Below are 25578 nucleotides of genomic sequence, written 5' to 3' on the forward strand. Positions count from 1 at the left end.
TGAAGACCCTTATTTGTGCGCCCGCACCAACATCCGAGAATATAATTTTTAGTTTATTTTATTCTTTTTTAGGAAAGAGTATAAATACTCGTTTTTTCCCAATTTTTAGGGATCTCATTATTGTTCTTATTTTCCAGATTTTAGAAGTTTTAGAGAGAGAAACACATAGTTAGATTTATTGCTTTGATAATCAACCAAGTGTAGAAATCTTTTGAAGCTTCAAGTAATTCCTTTCCTCTTTCATCTTGTTCTTTCAATTTTGTTCTTCATTCCTTGTTTCTCTTATTATTATTGTTGATTGCTTTCAATTTCACTAAGAAAATCCCCAAATATCTTTGTTTGAATTGTTGAATTTGATCTTGCTTTGTTTAATTAGTATGATTTCTTACATGAATTCCATGTTTAGATTGAATTTCATTTTAGTTTCCATGTCTAGTGAGTAACTCTTTGCTAGGGGTAAGGGTGATGCTTGGGAATCATTTGGGGTATTAGAATTGAATTGATTGTGATTTTGTGATTAAATTTGATGTGTTGGATAGGATTTCCATGTTTGGCTTGACTAGTAGTTGCAAATGCTAGGATAGTCATTTTGATTGGAGTGTTCTTCATTAATTTGTCAAGAGATTGAGAGTTAGTGATAGCATAAGAGTGGGCTTGTTGACTTAATGAACCATGATAGTTTTGGGGAGACGTGAGAGTGTGGTTTTGGGATTAGCTAGGCATTGCATTCTAACCGAGAGGGGTGATATGCTACATTATTGGTTTGCTCCCTTGATTTCACGTCTTTGCATTATCATGCTTTAATTCCATTCGCCTTTCCCCGATAAAACCAAGTTGATCCCCAATTCCCTTAGCTTTTTCCCCATTGCTTGACTTGCTAATTAGTATAGAATTGTTAGCTCCCATAATCCAATTTACTTTCTTATTCAAAGCTAGCTTGACTTAGTTAAATTCATTTATCACCGTTCTCTTGGGACGATCCCGAACTTATCGCTATAATCAATATAGTTGATAGGCTAGGTGTTCTTATAAATATTGTTTGATTGAGGTGTATTCGTTTAACGACGCGGAAAATGCCTCATTACACATTATTTCTAATTATATCCCTAACAATATCGCGCATATCTCACGCGAACGTGCCTCCTTTTACTAATGTAGGATTGCTTATTCGCTTCCCCGATATATGGAAACTGATGGAGGCGACTTCCCCCATAATGGAATATAATTCAGCAAGTTTCTTGGCCATTCGACTTCCTAACCTGCCAATTCCAAAGTAATATACTCATATTCCATTGAAGATTTAGCAATAGAAGTTTGTTTAGATGATTTCGATGAAATAGCACCACTAGAAAGAGTAGAAACATAGCCACTAATAGAACGAATCTCAGCATTACCTGACACCCAATTAGCATCACAATATCGATCCTTCTAGAACACTAGTATTCTTTTATAATGAAAACCTCAATCGTTAGTTTCTTTCAACTACTTTAATAGTCTAACCAAAACTTTTCAATGATCACGATTAGGGTTATAAGTATATCTGCTCAATCTACTAACGACATATGCATTATCAGGTCTAAAACTATCACCTTTATTCTTTCTCAAACTAATACTAGAATATAATTATACGGGGTTTTCGAAGGTGTAAAACCAAATTGGTTAAACTTCTTAAATATTTTCTCAATGTAATGAAAAAGGTATAAAGACAACCCATATGCATATGAAGTTCTAGTAATTTTTATGCCAAGAATAACATCTGCCTCTCCTAAATCCTTCATTTCAAAGAAAGAATTTAGGAAGGCCTTGGTTGCATTAACTACGTCTATATTGGTTTCAACAATTAGCATATCGTCCACATATAAACATAAGATAACACAGCCAAGCTAACAAGTTTAGAATATACACAAGCATCATAATCATTAACACAAAACTATCAGAAATAATAGTTTGATGAACTCCTTCAAAACCCTAATTTTTCTAGGGGCTACCACCAACCATTAGGTTGATGGTAAGCCCCTTTTTTCTTGTTTTTCTAGCTTTTGATTTTCATGTTCGGAATAAATCTTCATTCTCTTCCTATTGGAGAGTCTTTTTACCCATTTATTGGGTTATCTCTACCCATTTATTGGGTTTTATCTCTCTCCTTGTGAGTGTTTGGGCTATGATTTTAATTTCTCAGGAAAAGTTAATTTATTGATGAAGATTTGTGCGGCGTTACAGTGGATGTCAGTCTTACGTCTACAATCAATTGAGTCAAATTTAATTCAATCTCAAAGCTACAACAGATCGAAAGACCCCCTCGTAGAAGGTTGTATCAAACAACGATGTGAAAGAGGGTATTCATCATTGTCAGATCTCATCTACAACGATCGTGGTTTTGCTAGATTATAATTTCGTTTGATCCAAATTTTTTTGTATTTGGTAATTTTGATTTCTATTGTAGATGTCGTATGACCTTTTTATTAATGAACTAATTTTACCTTTCAAAAAAAAAAAAAAAAAGTTTGATGAAACTTGTCGTACCCTTATTTAGGTGCTTGTTTATACCATACAATTATCTGATGAGCTTACTGCTTACATAACTTGTTTTCCTGCATAAGAGCAACACATCCCTCTGGTTACTTTATGTAATTAAATCTCCTATTTTAAATCACCATTCAATATGCACAAACAAGTGAGGTATTATCTTAGTGGTTAAAAATGGGGACTTATGAACAATATTTTACATGTTTAAATTCCTTTTCTCCAATTTATGAATTAATTTGTATAGCCTTGTGACTCATTTGGAAAAAAAGGATAATAGTTATTATCGGTACAAGTCTTATCCTTCAATATAGATTAGCAGATAATTAAGTATTTACATGAAGTATATATATGTATACACCTCGAGCTTCTAAAAAAAAGAGTTTATATAAGCATACATATTTGAATAGAATTGAAACAAGAAATCGAATTGGCTAGAAATTAATCTCTATTACATTTTGGTATATATGTACAGAAGTAGTACTTATCAAAACGTGGTTACGTAGACTTGAGCTTCTCCAGCCCATATGAACTCTGCAGGAAGAAGTATATATGCATAAGATCGATTTGGTAAGATTTAATTTGTTTAGGTACGTAGTTCGAGATCAAATGTTTAATTTGGTACTGTAAGATTTAATTTGTTTAAATAGCAAATCAAATATTTTGTTTATCAATCTTGTCAACTTTGAGTACGATTTAATTTGTTCTTGTCCTTAGTCATTGTAAAAACATAGGTAGTACTAAGGTGGAGTAATTCTTAACATTTAGTACGGATGGATGGGAGTAATTGATACTTACTAGAGTAGAGTGTAGATCTTCCAGTAGGGGCACGAGTAATGAAATGAAAGCTTGTATTTCGTCTTTGAAGGTGTCAATATTTTGACCTTTGTCCATGAGTAGGCTAATGAATGTATCAGTATCAGGTACTAGTTTTAGCGCTACCTGCATGGATCACAAAAAATCACAAAGACACAAACGCACGACGACGTTCATACTTAATTAATTAATTAATGTGGTACTTATATTATTTTGAAACAGAGATAGTAGCGCACTAGCTAGGTAGGGCCGGGGATTGATATTCAATAAACGCATACTTTATAAGCAGCTGATGAAATCCATCCATGCCAAGGTTTCAAAGTGGTCTCGTAAGATTTCCCCACAATTTGCTCCATGTTTTCCCTTGGTTCACCTATTAACTTTTCAAGCAATGCTGCCGTAAAGTCCAGGGACCTTGCATTCATTATTCAAAACAGAATGAAAACATTATAGTACGTCCCATGAATATATACGATATGGACACAAGGATTATATACAGGCCAGAATAATATCTTTCTATGTATATTTATAAAATTCTTGTAAAAGACAGTCTAACATATTTTATTTTATCAAACCATGAATTTGTTAAGCAAAACCAGAATTGATGAATGATGATATATAAAACTAACTTGTGTGACAAGAGTAGACCTACCACCTACGTACTAATATTGTACGTGAATGTTTGAAGACATTGCTCAATTGTCGAAATATTATTATTGTCTATTCTACTACTAAATTGGCTAATTCTCCCCCATCTACACTCTATTGAGATTTGTTAAGATATGTTAAGATATTAGATATTATTCTGTAAATATTCTGTAGAGTCCTAACTATGGTATGTTACCTAATGTGTACCTAGGGTTTAGGTAACTGAGTTGTACTATATATACGTGTGTGATTAATGAGAATGATACGAGATTACACAATATTTGACATGGTATCAAGAGCCTAGGTTAAAAATCCTAGTTTTTTTTTCCGCAATAATCTGAGAGAGTGTAGCCGAGTATTGAGAACAGCGAATTTCTTCGCTTGTTGAGTATCGAGATTAGGAGTTAACCATTCCTTAAGTATCACCATGAGTTCCGATGAGGAGGCACCATCAAAGGTCATCGCCGCCGCCGTCGACCTAGACTACTATCTCGGGTCAGGCGACGGTCCCGGTATTGTTATCACCCCTGTGAAACTAAGAGGAGCATCGAACTACGATGAATGGGCCAAAGCCGTTCGTCGCTCGATGATTTCAAAATTCAAATTTGGATTTCTTGATGGTTCTGTGAAGGAACCCATTACGGACGCAACGAAGATGAAACATTGGATTGCGGTCAATTCGATGGTGGTGTCTTGGATCACAAACACCATAGACGAGAGTTTGCGTTCGAATCTGGAAGATTTTGATATTGCTCACGAGTTGTGGTGTCATTTGAGGACGCGGTACTGCGTCGTGTCGGGAACTAGGGTCTGCCATATTAAGATGGCTCTGAGTGGCTGCAAGCAGGGCACGTCTGAGGGCGTCAAGGAGTACTATGGCCGCTTGTCGAAGGTATGGAAGGAGTACGTACAGTATACACGAGTTCCAAGGTGTATATGTGCGGGTTGCACGTGCAACATAGCGAAGCAGGTGGGGGACATTCATGATGAAGATCGTCTGCACTATTTCTTAATTGGCCTAGACGATCACTATGAAGCCATTCGTGCACAACTGTTAGCAAGATCGCCGTTGCCAGGCCTCGACGAGGCATACCAGACGGTTATGAATACCGAGACCATGCGCGCCAAGGCAACGAGAGGTAAGGAGAGTGTCATGGCGTTCAAGGTCGAGACTAAGGGTCGGTCGAGGTCGGGAGATGCGAGTGACAGATTTTGTGGTCATTGCAATCGTGAGGGTCATGAGGAAGAAACTTGTTATCAGCTGATTGGTTTTCCCGAATGGTGGGATGAGAAGAAACGAGGTGGTAGAGGGCCTGGTCGAGGAGGCAGGACGTCGATTAGAGGAGGTAGAGGAGCTCGTGGGGCAGCGTCGTCGACCAGTGGTGTCGCTCGCGCCAATGCCGTGAGTAATACCACAGCAGGGGCGACAACCACTGTGACGAGTGGAGGCGGATCGCAGGGAGCAGTGACGACAACCAATCATGAGCTTGTTGGTGTGACGAAGGAGCAAGTCCAGCAAATTGTTGACATCTTATCACGACCACCAAGTTGCAAGGTAATCTTGATTTACGATGGATTGTTGACAGTGGGGCCTCACGTCATGTGACGGGTGATATTTCAATTCTGAGAAATATCAAAACATCGAGTAATCAACAGGTTGTGTTACCAGATGGTCAACCTGCAAATTCAAATCAATATGGTTCGGTGGTCTTGGAGGATGGTTTTGTGCTCGATAATGTTCTATTTGTGCCTAAATTGAACTGCAATTTAATTTCTGTAACTCAATTAAGTGACGAATTACATTGTGCTGCTCAATTTACTAACAAAATGTGTGTTCTTCAGGACCGCTCGACGAGGATGGTGATTGGCGTGGGTGATCGACAAGAAGGACTATATTTTTTCCGTGGGGCTCCAAGGGTTCGTGTGCTAGCAGTGGAGTGTGTGGTCGACTTGTGGCACCAACGTATGGGGCATCCGTCGGAAAAAGTGTTGCGGTTACTTCCTCCTGTGAGTCATAAGATTAGGAATAATAAAAACATTTGTGATGTATGCCCACGGGCGAAACAATGTAGGGAGAGTTTTCCAAATAGTGATAGTCGTGCAAGTCGCCCATTCGACCTTGTTCATCTTGATTTATGGGGGCCTTACAAAACACCCTCGTCGAGTGGGGCGAAGTATTTTCTTACCATTGTGGATGATTATTCTAGGGGTGTGTGGATTTATTTATCGTGCAATAAAATGGAAGTTGAATCGTCGTTTCTTAATTTTGTTGCCATGATTAAATGTCAGTTTAATCGATCCCTGAGAGTTGTTCGCAGTGACAATGGTACTGAGTTTAATTGTTTGCAAGGTTATTTCTTTAAAAATGGGATTCTGTTTGAGTCGTCATGTGTTGGGACACCTCAACAGAATGGGGGAGTCGAGAGGAAGCACAAACATATTTTGAATGTTGGGAGAGCGTTACGGTTTCAAGGGAATCTTCCTAAAAAATTTTGGGGGGAATGTATTATGGCTGCTTGTCACTTGATCAATCGTACACCTACACCGGTCCTTGACAATAAAACCCCTTATGAGATGTTATTTGGAAAACCACCATCGTATGTGTCTATCCGGGTATTTGGGTGTCTGTGTTATGCGTATAATCTCCAGAGTAAAGGGGATAAGTTTGCGTCTCGTGGTCGCAAATGTGTGTTTCTGGGTTACCCGTTTGGCAGGAAGGGATGGCAACTGTACGACCTGGAGACACACGAGTTCTTTGTCTCAAGGGATGTAAAATTTCATGAACGGACGTTTCCATTCGCAGACACGTCGACTATGTTGCCTGCAATGCATGATGGTGGTGGGGTGCTTGACCAGTGGGGTTTGGATGAGAGTGGGACTGGATGTACTCAGGAGGTGTCGCCTGCAGGTGACAATGAGGAAGTGTCGTCACCTGCAGGTGCCACAGAGGAGGTGTCGTCGCCTGCGGGTGACACGGAGGAGGTCTTGTCGACTGTGAGGGAGGAAAAACATGATACACCTAGTCGAGGTGAATCAGACGTCGTCTCAGGTGTAGATGAGACAACGGGTAGTGATGAGAGTGAGACAAGGCAGTGTGTGGAGGATACGGAGTTAGGAAGGGGGAAGCGTGTGAAGTTTCCGTCGACAAAGCTGAAAGACTGTGTGATACATACAATACGGGAAAAATATAGTACTTCCGACAAAACACCTACGGCGTCACCACCCTCAGGTACTCCTTATCCTATCACATATTTTGTTAATTATGAGCGTTTTTCGTCAAAGCACAGGCATTATATAGCAGCATTGCAAGAAGGGCAAGTTCCTAAGAGTTTTGAACAAGCGATGCAACATGAGGGGTGGCGTCAGGCAATGGCTGCTGAAATCGACGCGTTGGAGGAAGAGGGGACATGGACGTTGGAAAATTTGCCGGAAGGGAAGAAAGCACTGGGGAGTAAATGGGTGTATACTGAGAAGCGTGACGAGGATGGAATTTGTTGAGACTGAAGGCTCGATTGGTATGTTTAGGGAATCATCAGGAGGAAGGGTTGGATTATAATGAGACATTTGCTCCCGTCGCGAAGATGGCGACAGTTCGAACTTTCCTAGCTGTCGCAGCTGTCAAACAGTGGGACGTGCATCAGATGGACGTCCACAATGCGTTCTTGCACGGTGACTTGGAGGAAGAGATCTATATGAAGATTCCTCCTGGATTCAAGAAGAATCACTTTGACAAAGTGTGTCGAATGAGAAAGTCGTTGTATGGGTTGAAACAAGCACCTAGATGTTGGTTCCAGAAGTTGTCGACGGCATTGACGCACTATGGATTTCGACAGTCGCTGTCCGATTATTCGCTCTTTACTCTGTCTAAAGGTACGTTGCAGCTGAGTGTGCTCATTTATGTGGACGACATGATTATCGCAGGCAATAACAAGTTTGCGCTTGAGAGTTTTAAGGCATACTTGAAGGAGTGTTTTAAAATGAAAGACCTCGGGGCTCTGAAGTACTTCCTTGGGTTAGAGGTGGCACGAAGTAGTCAAGGGTTCTATGTATGTCAGAGAAAATATGCCCTCGACATCATCTTAGAGGCCGGATTGTTGGGAGCAAAGCCTGTGGACTTTTCCATGGAACAGAATCATAGGTTGGCATTGGCAGACGGGCCAGACCTGTCGGACAGTGAGCAGTATAGGCGTCTGATCGGACGTCTGGTTTATTTGGCTGTCACGCGACCAGACGTTGCCTACTCTGTACATGTCCTATCTCAATTTATGCAAGCACCAAAGGAGGCACATTGGGAAGCAGCTTTGCGAGTAGTGAGATACTTGAAGAAGTGTCCGGGTCAAGGTATACTACTTCGGTCGGACAGTGCGTTGCAGTTGGAGGGGTGGTGCGACTCGGATTGGGCAGGGTGTCCAATGACGCGTCGGTCGGTGACTGGATGGTTTGTGTCACTTGGTATGTCGCCAGTTTCTTGGAAGACCAAGAAACAACATACTGTTTCTCGGTCGTCTGCTGAGGCAGAATATCGATCGATGGCAGCTCTGACGTGTGAGTTGAAGTGGTTGAAACAACTACTACGCGACTTGGGGGTGACACACGACCAAGGCATGAGGATGTATTGCGACAGTCAGTCTGCGTTGCATATTGCACAGAATCCGGTGTTCCATGAAAGGACAAAACACATCGAGTCAGATTGTCATTTCATTCAAGATGCAATCAAGGAAGGGATCATCAGTCCGTCGTACGTGTCGACGAAGGTTCAGTTAGCAGATATCTTCACCAAAGCGTTGGGGAAGGCGCAATTTGAGTTTTTTTTGAACAAGATGGGCATTCGAGATCTACATGCTCCATCTTGAGGGGGGATGTTAAGATATGTTAAGATATTAGATATTATTCTGTGAATATTCTGTAGAGTCCTAACTATGGTATGTTACCTAATGTGTACCTAGGGTTTAGGTAACTGAGTTATACTATATATACGTGTGTGATTAATGAGAATGATACGAGATTACACAATATTTGACAAGATTGGACAATCAAGTTCTTGAAATTCATATAAGTAGTACTTCGTATTTATCACTACAAGCTCTTTTGTCGTGTGTACGTACGTTGCTAAAACCGTCGGAATCCGCAAGTACAAAAGGCTTATATATTGTGATGATGTTTTAGTTTATATTAACAATATAGTAAGTAATTAACAAATAATTAAGTATGTGAATTATATATAAATAAAATAGGTAAGTTAAGTACTCCGTACCTGGTAAGCCATACCAAGGCTTTGCTACAGGTATCACCTTTTTTAGCACATCGTTCAACTGCTTCTTTGTTTAATATCTCTACCAAATTTGAATATGTTGTCGGATCAGTATCGCAAAGCATCTCCACTCTCTATGGTCAGGCCGATTTCATCAACAAAACCAAAACCCATTATCATTTTTTTCTAATTAGGTATATCTTGTCTACCAATTAGGTGAAACTAGTATAGTACCTATATGTATGATGCACGATTTATGATATGAATATTAAATTTGCATATCTAAGCTATAACTATATATAGACAATTATTATCAAAATAGAGATAATAGATAATTTTTTATCAAAACATGATGGATAGATTTGTTAGTGCCCCATTCCGTGTCTTATTTATTTAACAAATTGAAAAAAAACAAGGGTATATAGATAAATTTATGTTCTTCCCCTTTCATAACCCATGTCAAACATAAATTTATTCTCTTCCTCTCTTTACTTCGATGGTCATACATATTTAATACTCCCCTATCATCTACTATCATTACCCGATTATTCAACATCTACCACAACCATATACTTTATTCAGCTAGAGTTAAGTTTGAAGCGAGGTGGGGCAGATCCCTCAACACTTGTGCCTGCCTAAAATTCTCATCCCCATGTCCGTCACCACGATAGGTACGATACTCATCCCCTTCTTCACTCCACCTCGCGGGCAGAAAATAAAAGTAACCTCGCTTCATCACCCATCCATGTATCCACACCCACCTACAACAAAGCCCTATATGGTTGTACGAGACATTGTTTTTTGATTAGAGAGTTTTGAATTTTAAAACTTGACAATTAGGTTGTATGATTACATTTATTATACTTTGGACACATATAGCGTATAGATATTCTCCTAATTAAAATTAATGTTGGATACATTTGTTATTGCCCCATTCAGTGTCTATTTTATTAAAAAAAGAAATCAAATAAGGGTACATAAACAAAATTATTTTCATCTCCATTCATCACATGTGTCAATCATAGTGTTATACTCATCCAACCTTCACTTCGATAGTCATACCTACTTAACCAGTTTATATTTACATCATTACTTGGTTACTTAAGACTTACTTTGCTATTTACTTTATTCAGCTAGTCATGACTTTGAGGCTGATCGGGTCTCCACACTCGTACTTGTCTAAAATTATCATCCCTATCTCTATCCCTATCCCCGTCATTCCGTCCCCCAGGATAAGAAATGTACTACCCTCCCAATCTCCATCTTAATGGGTAAATAATAAAACACATCCCCGATCGGATAACCCACCTGTGTATCTACACTCGCCTCAAACCCACCCTTGGACTCAACATTTTATTTTGGGGTAAGAGAGTTTTGAATTTTAAAATTCTACTGCAGAGTCTTCTGCAACTCCAGTGTCTTATTAGTATAATTGACTAAATAAAAAAATTATTAAAATATGTACTCTCTCCGTTCGAAATTAATCGTTGCAATAGGCTTTTCACGGAGTTTTATGCGATAAGTTATTGTGAGCTTATCTATTATAATTTAATAGAAAAACAGGTATGCTGGGAGATAGTGAGAATTTTTATTTTTTTTAGAATCAAGTATAAGAGAGGCAAATCAAAGAGAGATATATCTACACATTAATTTCCGTTATCAGAAATTGCGCGCAAAGATTTTTCTTTAGATTACAATGTAAAATAAAGGAAAATATATTACCCATCAAATGATCAAAGACAAAGAAACTAATAATATAAAATAAAACAAAAAAAAATTCTTATAATTAACTTTCACTTCAAAGATTAAGAAACTATTAAATAAAAGGATCAGTAGAAATTATAAATTCGAGAAAGAAAAAATACAAAGTTATTAATTAAACAATTTTTTTTTTCCAATAAACATGTTTTACACAACCTTGATAAATACTACTTCGGATATTAAAGCAAAGGTAAATATTCGTTATGCATATCCATAATCAATGTAAGACACATATTTTAAATAAAAACTTACAATGCATAGGATTACATGAAACTTTTATATAAGGCGGTCTTACACAAAAGACCACCTCGGTGTCATATAAGTTAAACAATACAATCAATTAGTTAAGCACTAAAACCAATTAGTTAAGCAATGCAACTAATTAGTTAAGCACTAAAACTAATTAGTTAAGCAATGAAACTAATTAGTTAAACAATGAAACTAATTAGTTAAGCAATCAAAGTGGTCTTTCTGGTAAGCGGTCTTATACAAAAGTTACCATACAATTATTCGTTAGCAAATACTTCCTCCGTTTCAAAAAGATCTTTACACTTACTATTTGCACGGACTCCGGTGCAATGTTTGACCGTTAATATATCCAATTTTCTATGGAAAAAATTTATAAAAAGTTATATTCTCAAAATGAATAACGAGACCAATCTAACAAGATCTTACATGTAACATTTTGATGTATATAATAGAGGGAATTTACGATCAAAGTTTTCATACTTGGGACACATTTTCCAAAGCGTAAAGAACTTTCCGAAACGGAGGTAGTATAAGTTAACTATTTTAATACAATCTAAGGGATGTTAAAATATTAAATAAAAATATGTTTTAGACAACCATGTTAAAATATTTTTATTTTAAAAGGATTATTGTCATATTTTTATTGTACACCTTGTGCGCGCAAGACCTTTTGTTCTTAGTATAACTTTTTAGTCAATGATCTTGATGTATATATAGTATATTTCAACATGTTAGTTTAGTAATATATTTAAATAAAGAAATTTAATTCCATAAGTAAATAAGTATTTCGTAGTATATTTGATTTATTACCCTAAGTAATTAGAAGTTTTACGTAAAAAATATACAAAGTACATTAATTATTTTATTTTAAGTTTAATTATTTATATTAAAAGAGAGGTGAATCATAGACATTTGTCATCTCCACATTGATTTTCTATACTACTAACTGCTAAGCAATAAACATGCCACTGATTACAATTTAAATCCAACCAAATTCGTCTTTGCGAATCGGAAAGAAAAGAAATTAGGCCAGATGATAATATTAAATATGAGCATGGGCAAGTTACAAATGGACATACGGAGTACAAAATTTGGGGTGCTAATTATATGCTAGAGATCGAGAAATCTTGAATAGTTGAATATGTCCATTGATTCCATTAACAAGCAATCGGTTGTTAAAACAAGAGCATCCACAAGAAACGTTGTCAAACATTAACTAACTATGTGGTAATACCAATTGTCTGTTGGTTCAGTGGTGATTGGGGCTGAACTTGGTAGGGAGAACTCGTGTACGAACTCCCGCAACAACAATTGAGAGGGGACTGGAACCTATCCACCCAGAACTCGCCCTGAATCCGAATTAACGCTAAGGGTGAATCGGGTGCTAACACCAAACAAAAAAACTAACTATGTGGTAATATAATCAAACTTAATTTGATTTTAAAACTCTTACTACACATTTTATGCAAACATTATTCAGTCGATTTCAGAATCATACTTTATCAATTATTATAAACTTTAAACATATATTAAATTTATTTAATACCCCCTTCACCTCTTTTTATTCTTCTTAGATGAAATCCTTTCTCTTTTGTTTGCATCGAACTCTTTTGTTTCCTCAGTCACTAAATATCCTTTTGAAGGAATTATGTCCTTAGACATTTCCGGCAATTACTAAATATAAATAGGAATTAATTATGAAGATAATAAATTAATTATTTTAGTAATCATATTTGCTTGCTAGAGAATAAATGTGATTAGTAGGACAATATTGATTGGACCTACAACTAAAATATATTAATCCTATAAGGTCACACATATAAGCACTAATTGGAATGGGCCCAAAAGGTCCTATGGCAACCGGCCTGCTAAGAGAAATAAGGTTGGGCTTTGTGTTAACTTAAAAGCCCTAAACATTATAATAGTTATAATGTCAGGGATTCAATAACAACGTTCATTGAATATCTGACACAAAAAGCAAACACAAAACCCTAACTGTAATTCTCTAAACGCCGTACATCCCAAACAAAGCAAGAGACGGATTGTGATCGTTCTCTTCCGTACTAGCATACGTGGGATTCAATTCGTGCTTGTGGACTGAGTAGAGGAGCAACAAGTGGGGCTCTAAGATCTTCGAAGCTTGCATACGACCGGGAGAACACGCTTCAAAGGTGATTATTCTTTCGACTTAATCTGATCTATACTATCGTTATGCATGAGATCCTGTGATAGATGCTAGGAAATTGTTTCCTGAAATTCCGCTTTATGCATCTATATGTTCCTACAGTGGTATCAGAGCTAGCCTCTTGCATAATATTTTATGATCATGATTGTATGAAACATTATTATTTTGATTCAATTAAGGGAAGATTTATTTATGGCTTGAATTTGCAAAATTAATATATGATATTAATTGATTGGAATCATTAAATCGTGATTTAATTAATTTTTGCTCAAAATAAATTTATAAAATTCCGAAATTTTTATCACAGGGTCGAAATTAACAGTTAATATCACATAAAAAATTTCGGATTTTTTAAAATTAAATTCGTCAGATTTTAAATTATTTATTGGTTAATAAGATTAATCATGGAAATAATTTGTTAACAATTAAAGATTTGATTTTTAATTTGTTAAATAAATCTACTGATTATCCCCTAATTTTTATACAACAGCCGAAATTTTTTGGTAATTTTTTAACTAATTTTCGGAATTTTTGTATATTAATTATTGAATTTGGTTAATTTTTATGTTTAATTCGATTAATCATAAAATTTAAGGATAACAATTAAAAATTTTGATTTATTTGTTAAGAAAATTCAATAGAACCGCCTAATAATTTAATTCGAATTTTTCGGATTATAATTGTTATTTTTCTGAATTATTTGAATAAAATGAGATAATTATGCCCTAAAATTTTGAATTCTTGTTAGATTTAATTTGAATAAAGATTCTAATTGAAACCTAACTTTTTACAAACCTAAAATTCAGTTTTAATTTTGTTAATTTATTCAAATTTTCTGCCATAATTTTCGGATTATCACACCTAATTAAATTTGTTAATCATTAAACAAAAGTTGGATAAAGATTAATTAAATTTGGGTAATTGTTGCACAAATTTACAAATAAAACAACCCACCATGGCTGGGTGGCCCCACCTGAAACGGTGGAGCCACGATGGAGGGCGATTAGGGTGGCAGAAGGGGCGGCGTTCCCGGAAATCAAAGGTGGCGGAAGGCGGTGGCAGACGCAGCACAGCAGGCTGCTGTCTCGCTACAGCTCCACCGTGGCCTAGCGCTGGTTGGCCTTGCTGCCGGCTTCGTCTGGTGGCTGGGTCGACCAGCGTGACTGGAAAATTTGGGTCGCTGGCCGGCGGTCCTGGTGGCTGCTGGCCGGCGTGACTGGGTTTTGGCGATCGTGCTTCATGGCGAGGAAGGTGCGGGTCTCATGCCTGCCTGCTGTTCTCTTTATATTAAATTAAAAAAAAAAAAAAAAAGGAAATTCACCTCCTAAATCAGTTATTCAGTTTCACGTGCACATTGAAAGGAAAATCTGATTTTCCTAAACAAGGTCCAATTTCGAAAAGTTGGAAATTAATTTTATTTTTTTTTGAAATTATTTTAGTTTAGCCATTCTAAATTTAAAATATTCTTATTATTATGAGTAATTTGAAAGTATTATTTTTAGAAAATCATATTTTCTTTGTTGAGCGAAAATCAATAAATTTCATTTAAATGCAAATTAGAGATTAATAAGATTATTCTAGCCATATTTAAATAAGTAATTGAATTAAAATAATAAAGTTTCCTAAGTAATATTGAACTTAAATTGTTTAAGTTTTTATAATTATTTTGGAAAAGTTATTTGCTTATTAACAGTTAATAAGTAAATAATTTGTGTTTAATATAGTTTGATATTATATGCGTGTATGGAATATATATGATATTTTGTTACAGGCGAGTGACTAGTATGGCCCAAAATAGGATAGAAAATACGATCTGCGTATCGTTTTGTATTCTTGTAAATTTTGAAATACGATCTGCGCATCGTTCTGTATTATTGTAATTTAATTCAAAAGTTTAAATTAGATTATAAAGTTCGTATTATGAGCTCGATGGAGTAAGAAGGTTCAATCCGAAATTCAAGGATGGAGATCCAAGAAAGATGAACAGGAACCCAAGAAGATTTGAGCTTATTTTTTAGGGGCCATACTAGGATCAAATTCATTTTTATGCATGTTATATTGCCTTAAAATGCTTATTGAGTTTATGTATGTGGTTATTTAAAGCAATGTGTTCACTTTTAATTAACCAACATAGTAAACTTAGGTCCCAAATAATATTGAGTTTATGTGCTTTTCCATACAACACCTATAAAGCCTTAAATCATGAGTAATAGGTTCTGCCAAAGCAGGGTGTTGCTTATAATTCCGGGGATAGTAGGGTAAGTTTTTTTGAAACTTACATGTTAATGTTTGGTTTAACTCAACAAAACTATCAAAAGACAAAGTTTTGGGTTTTGAAGCTAAGAGATAGGAAAATACAAAGAGTTGTTAACCTGTCTACCAAGAGTTATAATCAGTTATAATTAGTAAAATGTTTACTTACCTCGAATACTATAAATTAAAGTAGCAGGGCCAAAGTCCGTTTGATTGTAGTGGGAGGGGATCTTGGTTAATTCTTTATTCAATGGGGAGTTCTAATTTTGAATAAAGGGTAGTAGTTAATTAAATTTGTTTAATTGCTACTTTTGATAAACATTATATTGAATCTTGCTTTACCTTTTATTGTAGTTATCATGTCTGGTGCAAACAACAACTCTACTTTTAACTTGTGCCCTCTAATTGAAAACAAACTGAATGCACACAACTTCCTACAATGGGAAAAGGCTATGAGAATTGTTCTCAGAGCGGAAGGAAAAGAAAGTGTTCTTGAAAATCCACTCCCTCTTGAACCCCCTGCCACAAAATGCTACTGAAGCTCAATGTCGAGCTAAACAAACTCTCCAGGATAACTCTCTGCAAGTAACATGTTTGATGCTTGCTTGCATGGAACCAGAGTATCAAAAGCGTTTTGATGGTCTGGATGCCTACACAATAATCCAGCAACTGAAAACTTTGTTTCAGAAGAATGCTAGATTAGGGAGGTTGCATAGTATGATGGTTCAGGACGAGGGGAACTTACCTGGTGAACCTGAACATAAGGATGTTCTAATGGTCAAGAGAGGTAAGCAGTTCAAGAGTATCAATGTCATAGAAGTTAATTTAGCTACAACTACTTCCTGGGTATTTGATACCGCTTGTGGGTCGCACATTATTGGTAATGTGCAAGGACTAAAAAGAAGTAGAAGCTTGAGCAAAGGCGAAGTAGATCTCCGAGTAGGCAATGGAGCAAGAGTTGCTGCTTTAGCTGTAGGAGATTATAGTTTACGCTTTCCTTCTGGTTTAATATTAGAACTTTATAATTGTTATTACGTTCCAGTTATTACCAAGAACATAATTTCTATTCCGATTTTGGATTCGGAAGGTTTTTCATTTCAAATTATGAATAATTGTTGTTCAGCATATTTGAATGGTATGTTCTATGTCTCTACTAAATTATCAAATGGTTTATATGTACTAGACTTACAAAACCATTTCTATCACATAGAAAACAAGAAACACAAACCAAATGATTTGAACCCTACTTACCTATGGCATTGTCGATTAGGCCATATAAGCTCAAAGCGCATAGAGAAACTTCATAAGGATGGAATTCTCAAATCATTTGATTTTGAATCATTTGAAGTATGTGAATTTTGCTTAATGGGAAAAATGACAAAGTCTCCTTTCACAGGCTCAAGTGAAAGGGCCAATGATCTTTTAGCCCTCATACATACTGATGTTTGCGGACCTATGAGTACTTTGGCTAGGGGAGGGTACGGGTATTTCATTACTTTTACTGATGATGTGAGCAGATTTGGATATGTTTACCTCATGCGACATAAGCCGGAATCCTTTGAAAAGTTCAAGGAATTCCAAAATGAAGTACAAAACCAACTTGGAAAGAAAATTAAAGCATTGCGATCCGATCGTGGTGGTGAATATTTATCTCAAGAGTTTGGTGATCATTTGAAAGATTGTGGAATACTTTCGCAATTGACTCCACCAGGGACACCACAGTTGAATGGGGTTTCCGAAAGAAGGAATCGAACTTTATTAGATATGGTTCGGTCCATGATGAGTCTTGCTAACCTTCCTGCCTCATTTTGGGGATTTGCGCTTGAAACAGCGACATTCACACTCAGCAGAGCTCCTTCCAAAGCAGTAGAAAAGACGCCATATGAGATGTGGACTGGAAAAGTTCCAAAATTGTCTTTTCTAAGGACATGGGGTTGTGAAGTTTATGTAAAACGTTTACTTTCTGATAAGCTTTCACCCAAGTCCGATAAGTGTCTTTTTGTGGGTTACCCAAAACAGACTAAAGGATACTACTTCTACAACCAAAGCGAAAACAAAGTGTTTGTTGCTCGCGATGGTGTCTTTCTGGAAAAGGAGTTTATTTCCAGAAAGACAAGTGGGAGTAATGTATATCTCGAAGAAATTCGAGATGAGCAACAAATGGATGAGGTTCACACCTCGTCAGAGACGACACAGCATGAAAATGCTCAGGAGGCGGTGCATTCCATTCATGCGCCTTCTACCGTCCCACTTGGAGATAATCCATGCGAAGTCCCTCAACCTAATGAGGTGGAAACTTCTCCTGTTGCTCCCCAGCGTAGGTCTAGTAGGACCGTCATTCCGTCAAAGAGATATATTGATTTCCTTTTGACTGAAAGTTCTGAAATAGAGATTTTAGAACATGAGGAACCTACTAGCTACACAAATGCTTTGACGAGTCAAGACTCCGAGAAATGGCTTGAAGCCATGAGATCCGAAATGGATTCGATGTTTGAAAATCAAGTATGGGACTTGGTTGCTTTGCCTGATGGGGTTAAACCCATAGGTTGCAAATGGATTTTCAAACTGAAAAAGGACAAAGATGGAAACATTGATGTCTTTAAGGCAAGACTAGTGGCAAAAGGTTTTAGACAAATTCATGGTATTGACTATGATGAAACCTTCTCACCAGTAGCCATGCTGAAATCCATTAGGATAATTCTTGCGATTGCTGCCTTTCATGACTATGAGATCTGGCAGATGGACGTCAAAACCGCTTTCTTGAATGGGTTCTTGAAAGAGGATATGTACATGACACAACCACAAGGTTTTGAAGATCCAAACAGTCCAAGAAAAGTTTGCAAGCTTAAGAAGTCCATTTATGGGCTTAAGCAAGCATCCCGGAGTTGGAACCTCAGATTTGATGAGGCAGTCAAATCTTTTGGCTTCCTCAGAAATGAAGAGGAATCTTGTATATACAAGAAGTTGAGTGGGAGTAGTATTGCTTTCCTAGTCTTGTATGTGGATGACATACTTCTCATAGGAAACGACAAGACCATGCTTGAGTCAGTCAAGGAATGGCTTAAAAGTTGTTTTTCCATGAAAGACCTAGGAGAAGCTGAATACATCTTGGGAATAAGGATCCATAGAGATAGATCCAAAAGGCTGATTGGACTTAGCCAAGAGACTTATATTGATAAGGTTCTTGCAAGGTTCAAGCTGGAAAACTCCAAAAGAGGTTTCATTCCCATGCAACATGGCATTTCACTTGGCAAGACTCAGTGTCCTTCGACACCTGATGAGGTCAAGCGCATGAGTAATGTTCCTTATGCCTCTGCAGTAGGGTCCATTATGTATGCCATGGTATGCACTCGACCGGATGTTGCATATGCTTTGAGTATGTGCAGCAGATACCAGTCAAACCCAGGAGAGGCGCACTGGATGGCAGCAAAGAATATCCTTAAGTACTTAAGAAGGACTAAGGATGATTTTTTGGTCTATGGTGGAGATAATGAGTTGGTTGCCACTGGATACACCGATGCAAGCTTCCAAAGTGACAAAGATGATTTCCGATCACAATCTGGTTTCATATTTTGTCTCAATGGAGGGGCTGTGAGCTGGAAGAGTTCTAAGCAGAGTACCATCGCAGATTCTACAACAGAGGCTGAGTATATTGCATCAAGTGATGCAGCAAAAGAAGCTGTTTGGATCAAAAAGTTCATTAGTGAACTTGGTGTAGTTCCTAGCATTGAAAATGGCATTGAGTTGTATTGTGACAACAATGGTGCCATTTCCCAGTCCAAGGAACCCAGATCGCACCAAAAATCCAAACATGTGCTCAGGAGATTCCATCTTATTCGAGAGATCGTTGAAAGAGGGGATGTGAAAGTAAGCAAGGTTCATACTGAGGATAACGTGGCTGATCCTCTGACTAAACCGCTTGCTCAACCTAAGCATGAGAGTCATACTAGGTCTATGGGGCTTAGGCATATGGGAGAATGGCTTTAGTTTGTTTACTTTATGTTTACAATTGTAAAGACATTTATTATGCTTTGAATGTTTATCAATAAAAATTCATTCTTATTTAATTGTTTGGTTTAATATTAAATAAAATGTCCAAATAACTTGTGTTTTCAAATAGGATTATCGAAAACGTTTTGATAATGGAACCCTATAAAGTGAACTGAAATCACAACTTATTAAGTCCCTAGTCTAAATCACTAAATTGGACATAAGTGATTTATGTGAAGACTAGCATGTAATTAATTGATAGTGCAGTTCCATGGGCTATGGAGACATAGGGATGTCTAATTGATTATATGGATGTATACTTGATGCATTGAGACTTGACCTAACTAGATTCTAAAAGTAGAATCAAACTTCTATATTTAGTGGATTCCTTAGACATGAGTATGTCTTAATAACCACGAGACAATTAGTTTAACTTTGACGCTGTTAAACGCCGCGCCGTAAAAGGAGGTTATAAAGGCAGTGATCAGATGGGCTAAGAATTGAGTGGGAGTTATGGTCATACAAGAGTGAATAAGTCCTCCTATTTGATAGGAATGGTGTCTGGGCCTCTTGATGAGCGAGAACTGAAAAATGCATGGCCATGCGGAATGGGATTAAAAGTTAATCTTTATTTGAACAGTTCGAACTCGGCGATCAAGAAACTAGAATTTGAGAATAACAGTGTGTTATCAAGTTTTGGCATTAAGAGACTTAAGGAATTTAGCATTGCGTTCTTGTCTTCGGACAAGTGGGAGATTGAAGGAATTATGTCCTTAGACATTTCCGGCAATTACTAAATATAAATAGGAATTAATTATGAAGATAATAAATTAATTATTTTAGTAATCATATTTGCTTGCTAGAGAATAAATGTGATTAGTAGGACAATATTGATTGGACCTACAACTAAAATATATTAATCCTATAAGGTCACACATATAAGCACTAATTGGAATGGGCCCAAAAGGTCCTATGGCAACCGGCCTGCTAAGAGAAATAAGGTTGGGCTTTGTGTTAACTTAAAAGCCCTAAACATTATAATAGTTATAATGTCAGGGATTCAATAACAACGTTCATTGAATATCTGACACAAAAAGCAAACACAAAACCCTAACTGTAATTCTCTAAACGCCGTACATCCCAAACAAAGCAAGAGACAGATTGTGATCGTTCTCTTCCGTACTAGCAAACGTGGGATTCAATTCGTGCTTGTGGACTGAGTAGAGGAGCAACAAGTGGGGCTCTAAGATCTTCGAAGCTTGCATACGACCGGGAGAACACGCTTCAAAGATGATTATTCTTTCGACTTAATCTGATCTATACTATCGTTATGCATGAGATCCTGTGATAGATGCTAGGAAATTGTTTCCTGAAATTCCGCTTTATGCATCTATATGTTCCTACACCTTTGTCCATTATATTTTTGTTTCTCATATAATCTACTTGTAAAAATTAAGGAGCTAAGAAAGATGATTGATCGAACTTTGGAGCAAGAGTGCGTAGCAGTGTTTACCTGAATATTCTTGTCAATGTCTTGTCTCATTACAGCCATGGTAGGTCCTATCTTATCTGCAATTATTTGACACAACCATCCATAATTAATTCTAATCATTACTACACATTCCGTAATTTCATTAATCATGTACTTCTCGATCGACTAGATAGATACACTACGCTGCGTACAGAAAACGTACGCAAGGTGCTACTACATTACAACCAATTTTGTCAATTGCAAGGAGATAAACCAATCATTCATGATCCATAGTAGAGGTGAGGGACTGAGGGACACTGAGTACCCGTTCAATTTTCATTGAAACCGGCTCCAAAACATAGGAACTGGTCTAACCATATCCAAAAGTGTGGAATATGTCTCAGGACCACTAGAAACTTTCTTGCAATTTTTCAATAAGTCACAAGGACGTTATAAAATTATAGCAGAAATGGAGAATTTGAACGCGTGATCTTTCACACACAATCTCCCAATTTTTACCCAAGGCCGAAATTAACCTCATTGACCCCTAATTAAACATTAACGATTCACCTACATTGATACACAAACTAGAGTTATAAGAAAAATTGATTGTGACATGTATCATATAATCCCTTGTGCACGTGGCAGAGGTGTTAACATTCTCTCAATTTCTTTTCATCTATTCCCTATTATAAGACAGATGACAAATTGTCACATAAGCTACTAAAAATCTCACCAAACAAAAGAACCCCTATAAAACATTCACAAAATCACAAGCATTAATCTAAGAAATGGATTTTTAATTTCTTTTAAGAAATGGAGAAGATCCTAAATCATACTAATAGGTACGAAGTATAAATGTATAAATGAGCTTTTTCTAGTTGATATCGAGATGACATTTAACCTAATACATTAATCATTTGATAAGGGAGTGGGGGGCTTTTAAATTAATGAAAGAAACGGGCTTACGGGCCCAAATACATAGTAAGAGTAATACTTCATCCGTATTCATTTAAGGGATACACTTGGTCGGACACGAGTATTAAGAAAAAGAATTGAATAAAATAAATAATAAATCAAATGGGGTTGGGTGGAGTGGGTTTATAAAATTATTTGTTTAATAGGATGATGGGTCATAAGATAAATTAGATTTATTATTTAATTAGATGGTGGGATTGATACGTTACTACAAATGAAAAATGTTCTTTTAAATAAATACGGCGGGAAAAGGTAAGTGTATTCCTTAAATAAATACGGAGTGAGTAGTACTACTATTTGAGATATAAAGATGGAGTTTCTGATGGGTAGATAAAAGTGTGGTTAGTTGAGTAAAAGCCACAAAACGACATTTACAATACATGAGGCATCCACAAGCCTGATATCGACTAGCAGGTAACCCAATTAAAGTTGAAAGCAACTCTTCCAAAAAACAAATCAATCTACAGTACATAAATATTATAATCAAGAGAGAAATTCTGAATAATTACCAAGAACTTGAATAATCAAGGAACAAATCGAGAGAAATGGTCTTGTCGGTATGTTGGAAACCACCAATTCTTGCTGAATTTGTTGTTGTTTAAGATGATCAGCTCCCGCAGCACCAACACCAGTCGCCGCCGCAGTAGTAGCAATAGTATTAGAATTAATGTTGTTTTTATTTCTTGTAGTAAGTTTAATGAGCAAAGAAAGCTCTTCAATGGCAGATTTTATCTCTGTTTTCCTCTCCATCTCTCTCTTCCTCTTCATGCTTTTTTTGACTTAATAAACTCCCTCTAATTTTAACGATAAAAAAGTCTTCTCTCGGTTGAATTTATATGGCGGTGTCATTAAAATAATATGATGAGAAAAAGAGAGCCAAACAGAAGAAGATTGCATTTGTATTATTGTTATTTCATATACCAATTCAAGTCTTATTAGATTCTTTCTCGAATTATTTTTAACTAATTATATATACTAATCAGTTTTTCTGTGACTATAATCTTATCTGTTTTTCTTATTAACAATTAAGTAAATGGTTAATTTTTTGGGTTACCTTCTATTTGTACTGATTTTATTACACTATTGATAGTGACCTTAAATTTGACTTGATGAGTAATTTTTATTTCACAACCAATCATATGTGTTTCCCAATTTCTTTAGTGTTTTTTGCGTGATTACTCGATTGTTTACTTAAAACACAACTAGTCTGAAACTAGAGAATGGGGAAATTATGAATCCTAAATGTGTTATGTGTTATTACATGGACTATTTGACTTTAATAATCAATGAAGTTTTGAAGAAGGGTGTTTTTGTATAATACTACCTACGTGGTACGTAGGTGACAAATTTGAATTCCCTTTTTCTATTTGTAATTTGTAATATTCTTATGACTCTATCAGAAAAAATAAAACCATTCGACTACCATAGCGTAAAATAGAAGTATGTACTATGTACAATAGGTATAGTTGGAGGAAACACACATTCTTATTTAAAGGTGTTTGTTTATAAATATTGTATATCGGAGTAAAATTAACTCAAAATGTTTAAAAGTAACCCCGATATAATGTAAAATAAAGTTATTTAATTTTTAGTGGTAAATTTTTTCATTTTAATAAAAATTATTTTTCAGAATTACTAATAATGTATAATGTAACAATTTAACCCTTAAAATGTTTATCCATAAAAAAAAAATCGTAACATAAAATTAATCAAAATATGTTAAAAGTTTACCCCAATGTACAATAAATTTATGGTACATCGGGTGCTTGCAAGATCATTTGTGGAAGAAATATACGTAGGAAAACATGTTCATATATTAATAAAAGAATTTGTGTAGTGTATGTTTTAACCTTATATTGCACATTTGTTCCCTGGAATATTACAATATCTTATTATATTGACAAGAAATGCAAATTAAATTGATTGTCCATTTCACTCTGCATCTCTCCTTGTACAACATCTGGCAAGTGGCAAAATATAAATAAATTAAAAGTATTCCCTCGGTCTCTCCTATGATTGACACTTTTCACTTTCTATCTTTTACTATCTCAACCGGGATATTCACTTTCTAGGGTTAGTCTCGACATTTTTCGGTGACCTCCATGAAACGATGTAGTGGAAAGTTGTCGGCGAATCCTTTATAAGTTTTGGAGAAGTTATAAATTAAGTAAAAGATGGCATATCTAAGGGCTCACACATCCCAACCAACAATGTCCTTCTTTTTTATCAACCATTATATACAAATAGGTTTTAAGGAAAGTTGATAACGAATTAAATCGTCAAAAGGTTTAGGCCAATCGCCAGAGTTACGATGATAGAGCTAAAGATTGACAATCAGAGGAGGGTGTTTTTTATTTATTGTGTGCCACATGCCATATTTTCGTGGAAAGTGTACGAGGATAGTTACGCTAAAGTGCAAAGTGTACTATTTAGTACTAATCTCTTTTACTTTATACTACTTTGTGAAACTCACTTCTTACTCCATACTGTTCTTTAAGTTAAATTAATCATTGACTTTTCTTAATGTTGATATGCTACTGTCAATGAAAAAGGACATCCTAGATTGGGGTCATCCTTTAAGTTTTCATCCACACGTTTTATCCCTAACTCTAACGGTAGAAAGATATATTGAGATGGAGATTAAGGTCATCCTTTAAAGTTTTCATTGAACATGGAAGGAAAAGGTTAATACCTGGTTATAAAAGTGAAAGGTTGAAGAATGACGAGAGACATCCAGGAGATCGAAAGAGGAGTTCTAGTACTGATTGATTGATGTTTTTTTTTACTTGCCACCTTTTTTTTATGCAAGTCGGGTTAGCTCATTCATAAACTGAAAGTATCAAAGTTAAGGAGGTTTATCCTCCCAAATTACATCATCTAGATAAACTGGGGGTAAATCCCACAAATACAGAAAGTCTATTACAAAATCCTCAGTTCTAACATGCTTTGCCATTTTATCCTCTACCTTGTTGCCTGCTCTACCTTCGAACTCTAGCTTAAGACCAACAGATATGTGAATTAGGTCCTTGGATTGATTTACATCCAAGTAATTAGCATCCCTAGCTCCCGCCCCTTGAACTATATAGTTCACTGCTTGTTGAGAATCCGAACTTATAATACAATTTGTCCATTGTTTATTCTCAACCTGTAGCAAAGCCACATGGATTGCTTTGAGTTTGCCAACAAGTGTTGAATGCAGTGTTCATTTTAGCCCAAAACCTCCTCTCCATAGTCCATTTGTGTCCCTGAATACACTTGCTATACCCACATATTCATCACATCTTTTGAAACAAGTATCAAATTTAATTTTAATCCAAGAAAGGGAAAGGGGTGTCCATCCAAGGGCAGAGGGTTATTGTGTTTGAGTCACAGAGGAACAACTTCTTGAGGAGTGATATTTCCAAGCTAGAGCTCGGGATTCAAGAAGACATCTCGTTGTTGGGGTTTTTTGTT

The 25578-nt window shown here is 36.2% G+C and overlaps 1 protein-coding gene across 1 annotated transcript; it reads right to left on the reverse strand.

The window, feature by feature from the left end:
- Positions 1-2788: 2788 nt before the first annotated feature.
- On the reverse strand, positions 2789-23121 carry LOC110786233 (glycolipid transfer protein 3). The gene is made up of 6 exons (XM_021990766.2): positions 22635-23121; positions 21190-21245; positions 9242-9372; positions 3618-3753; positions 3322-3465; positions 2789-3057 (listed from the first exon to the last, which is right to left on the reverse strand). Exons 1-6 carry the CDS (start codon positions 22891-22893, stop codon positions 3022-3024), a joined length of 762 nt encoding a protein of 253 aa, XP_021846458.1. The 5' UTR covers positions 22894-23121; the 3' UTR covers positions 2789-3021.
- Positions 23122-25578: the final 2457 nt, after the last annotated feature.

The sequence above is a fragment of the Spinacia oleracea genome, chromosome 4, assembly GCF_020520425.1.
Source record: "Spinacia oleracea cultivar Varoflay chromosome 4, BTI_SOV_V1, whole genome shotgun sequence".
NCBI classification, from domain to species: domain Eukaryota; kingdom Viridiplantae; phylum Streptophyta; class Magnoliopsida; order Caryophyllales; family Amaranthaceae; genus Spinacia; species Spinacia oleracea.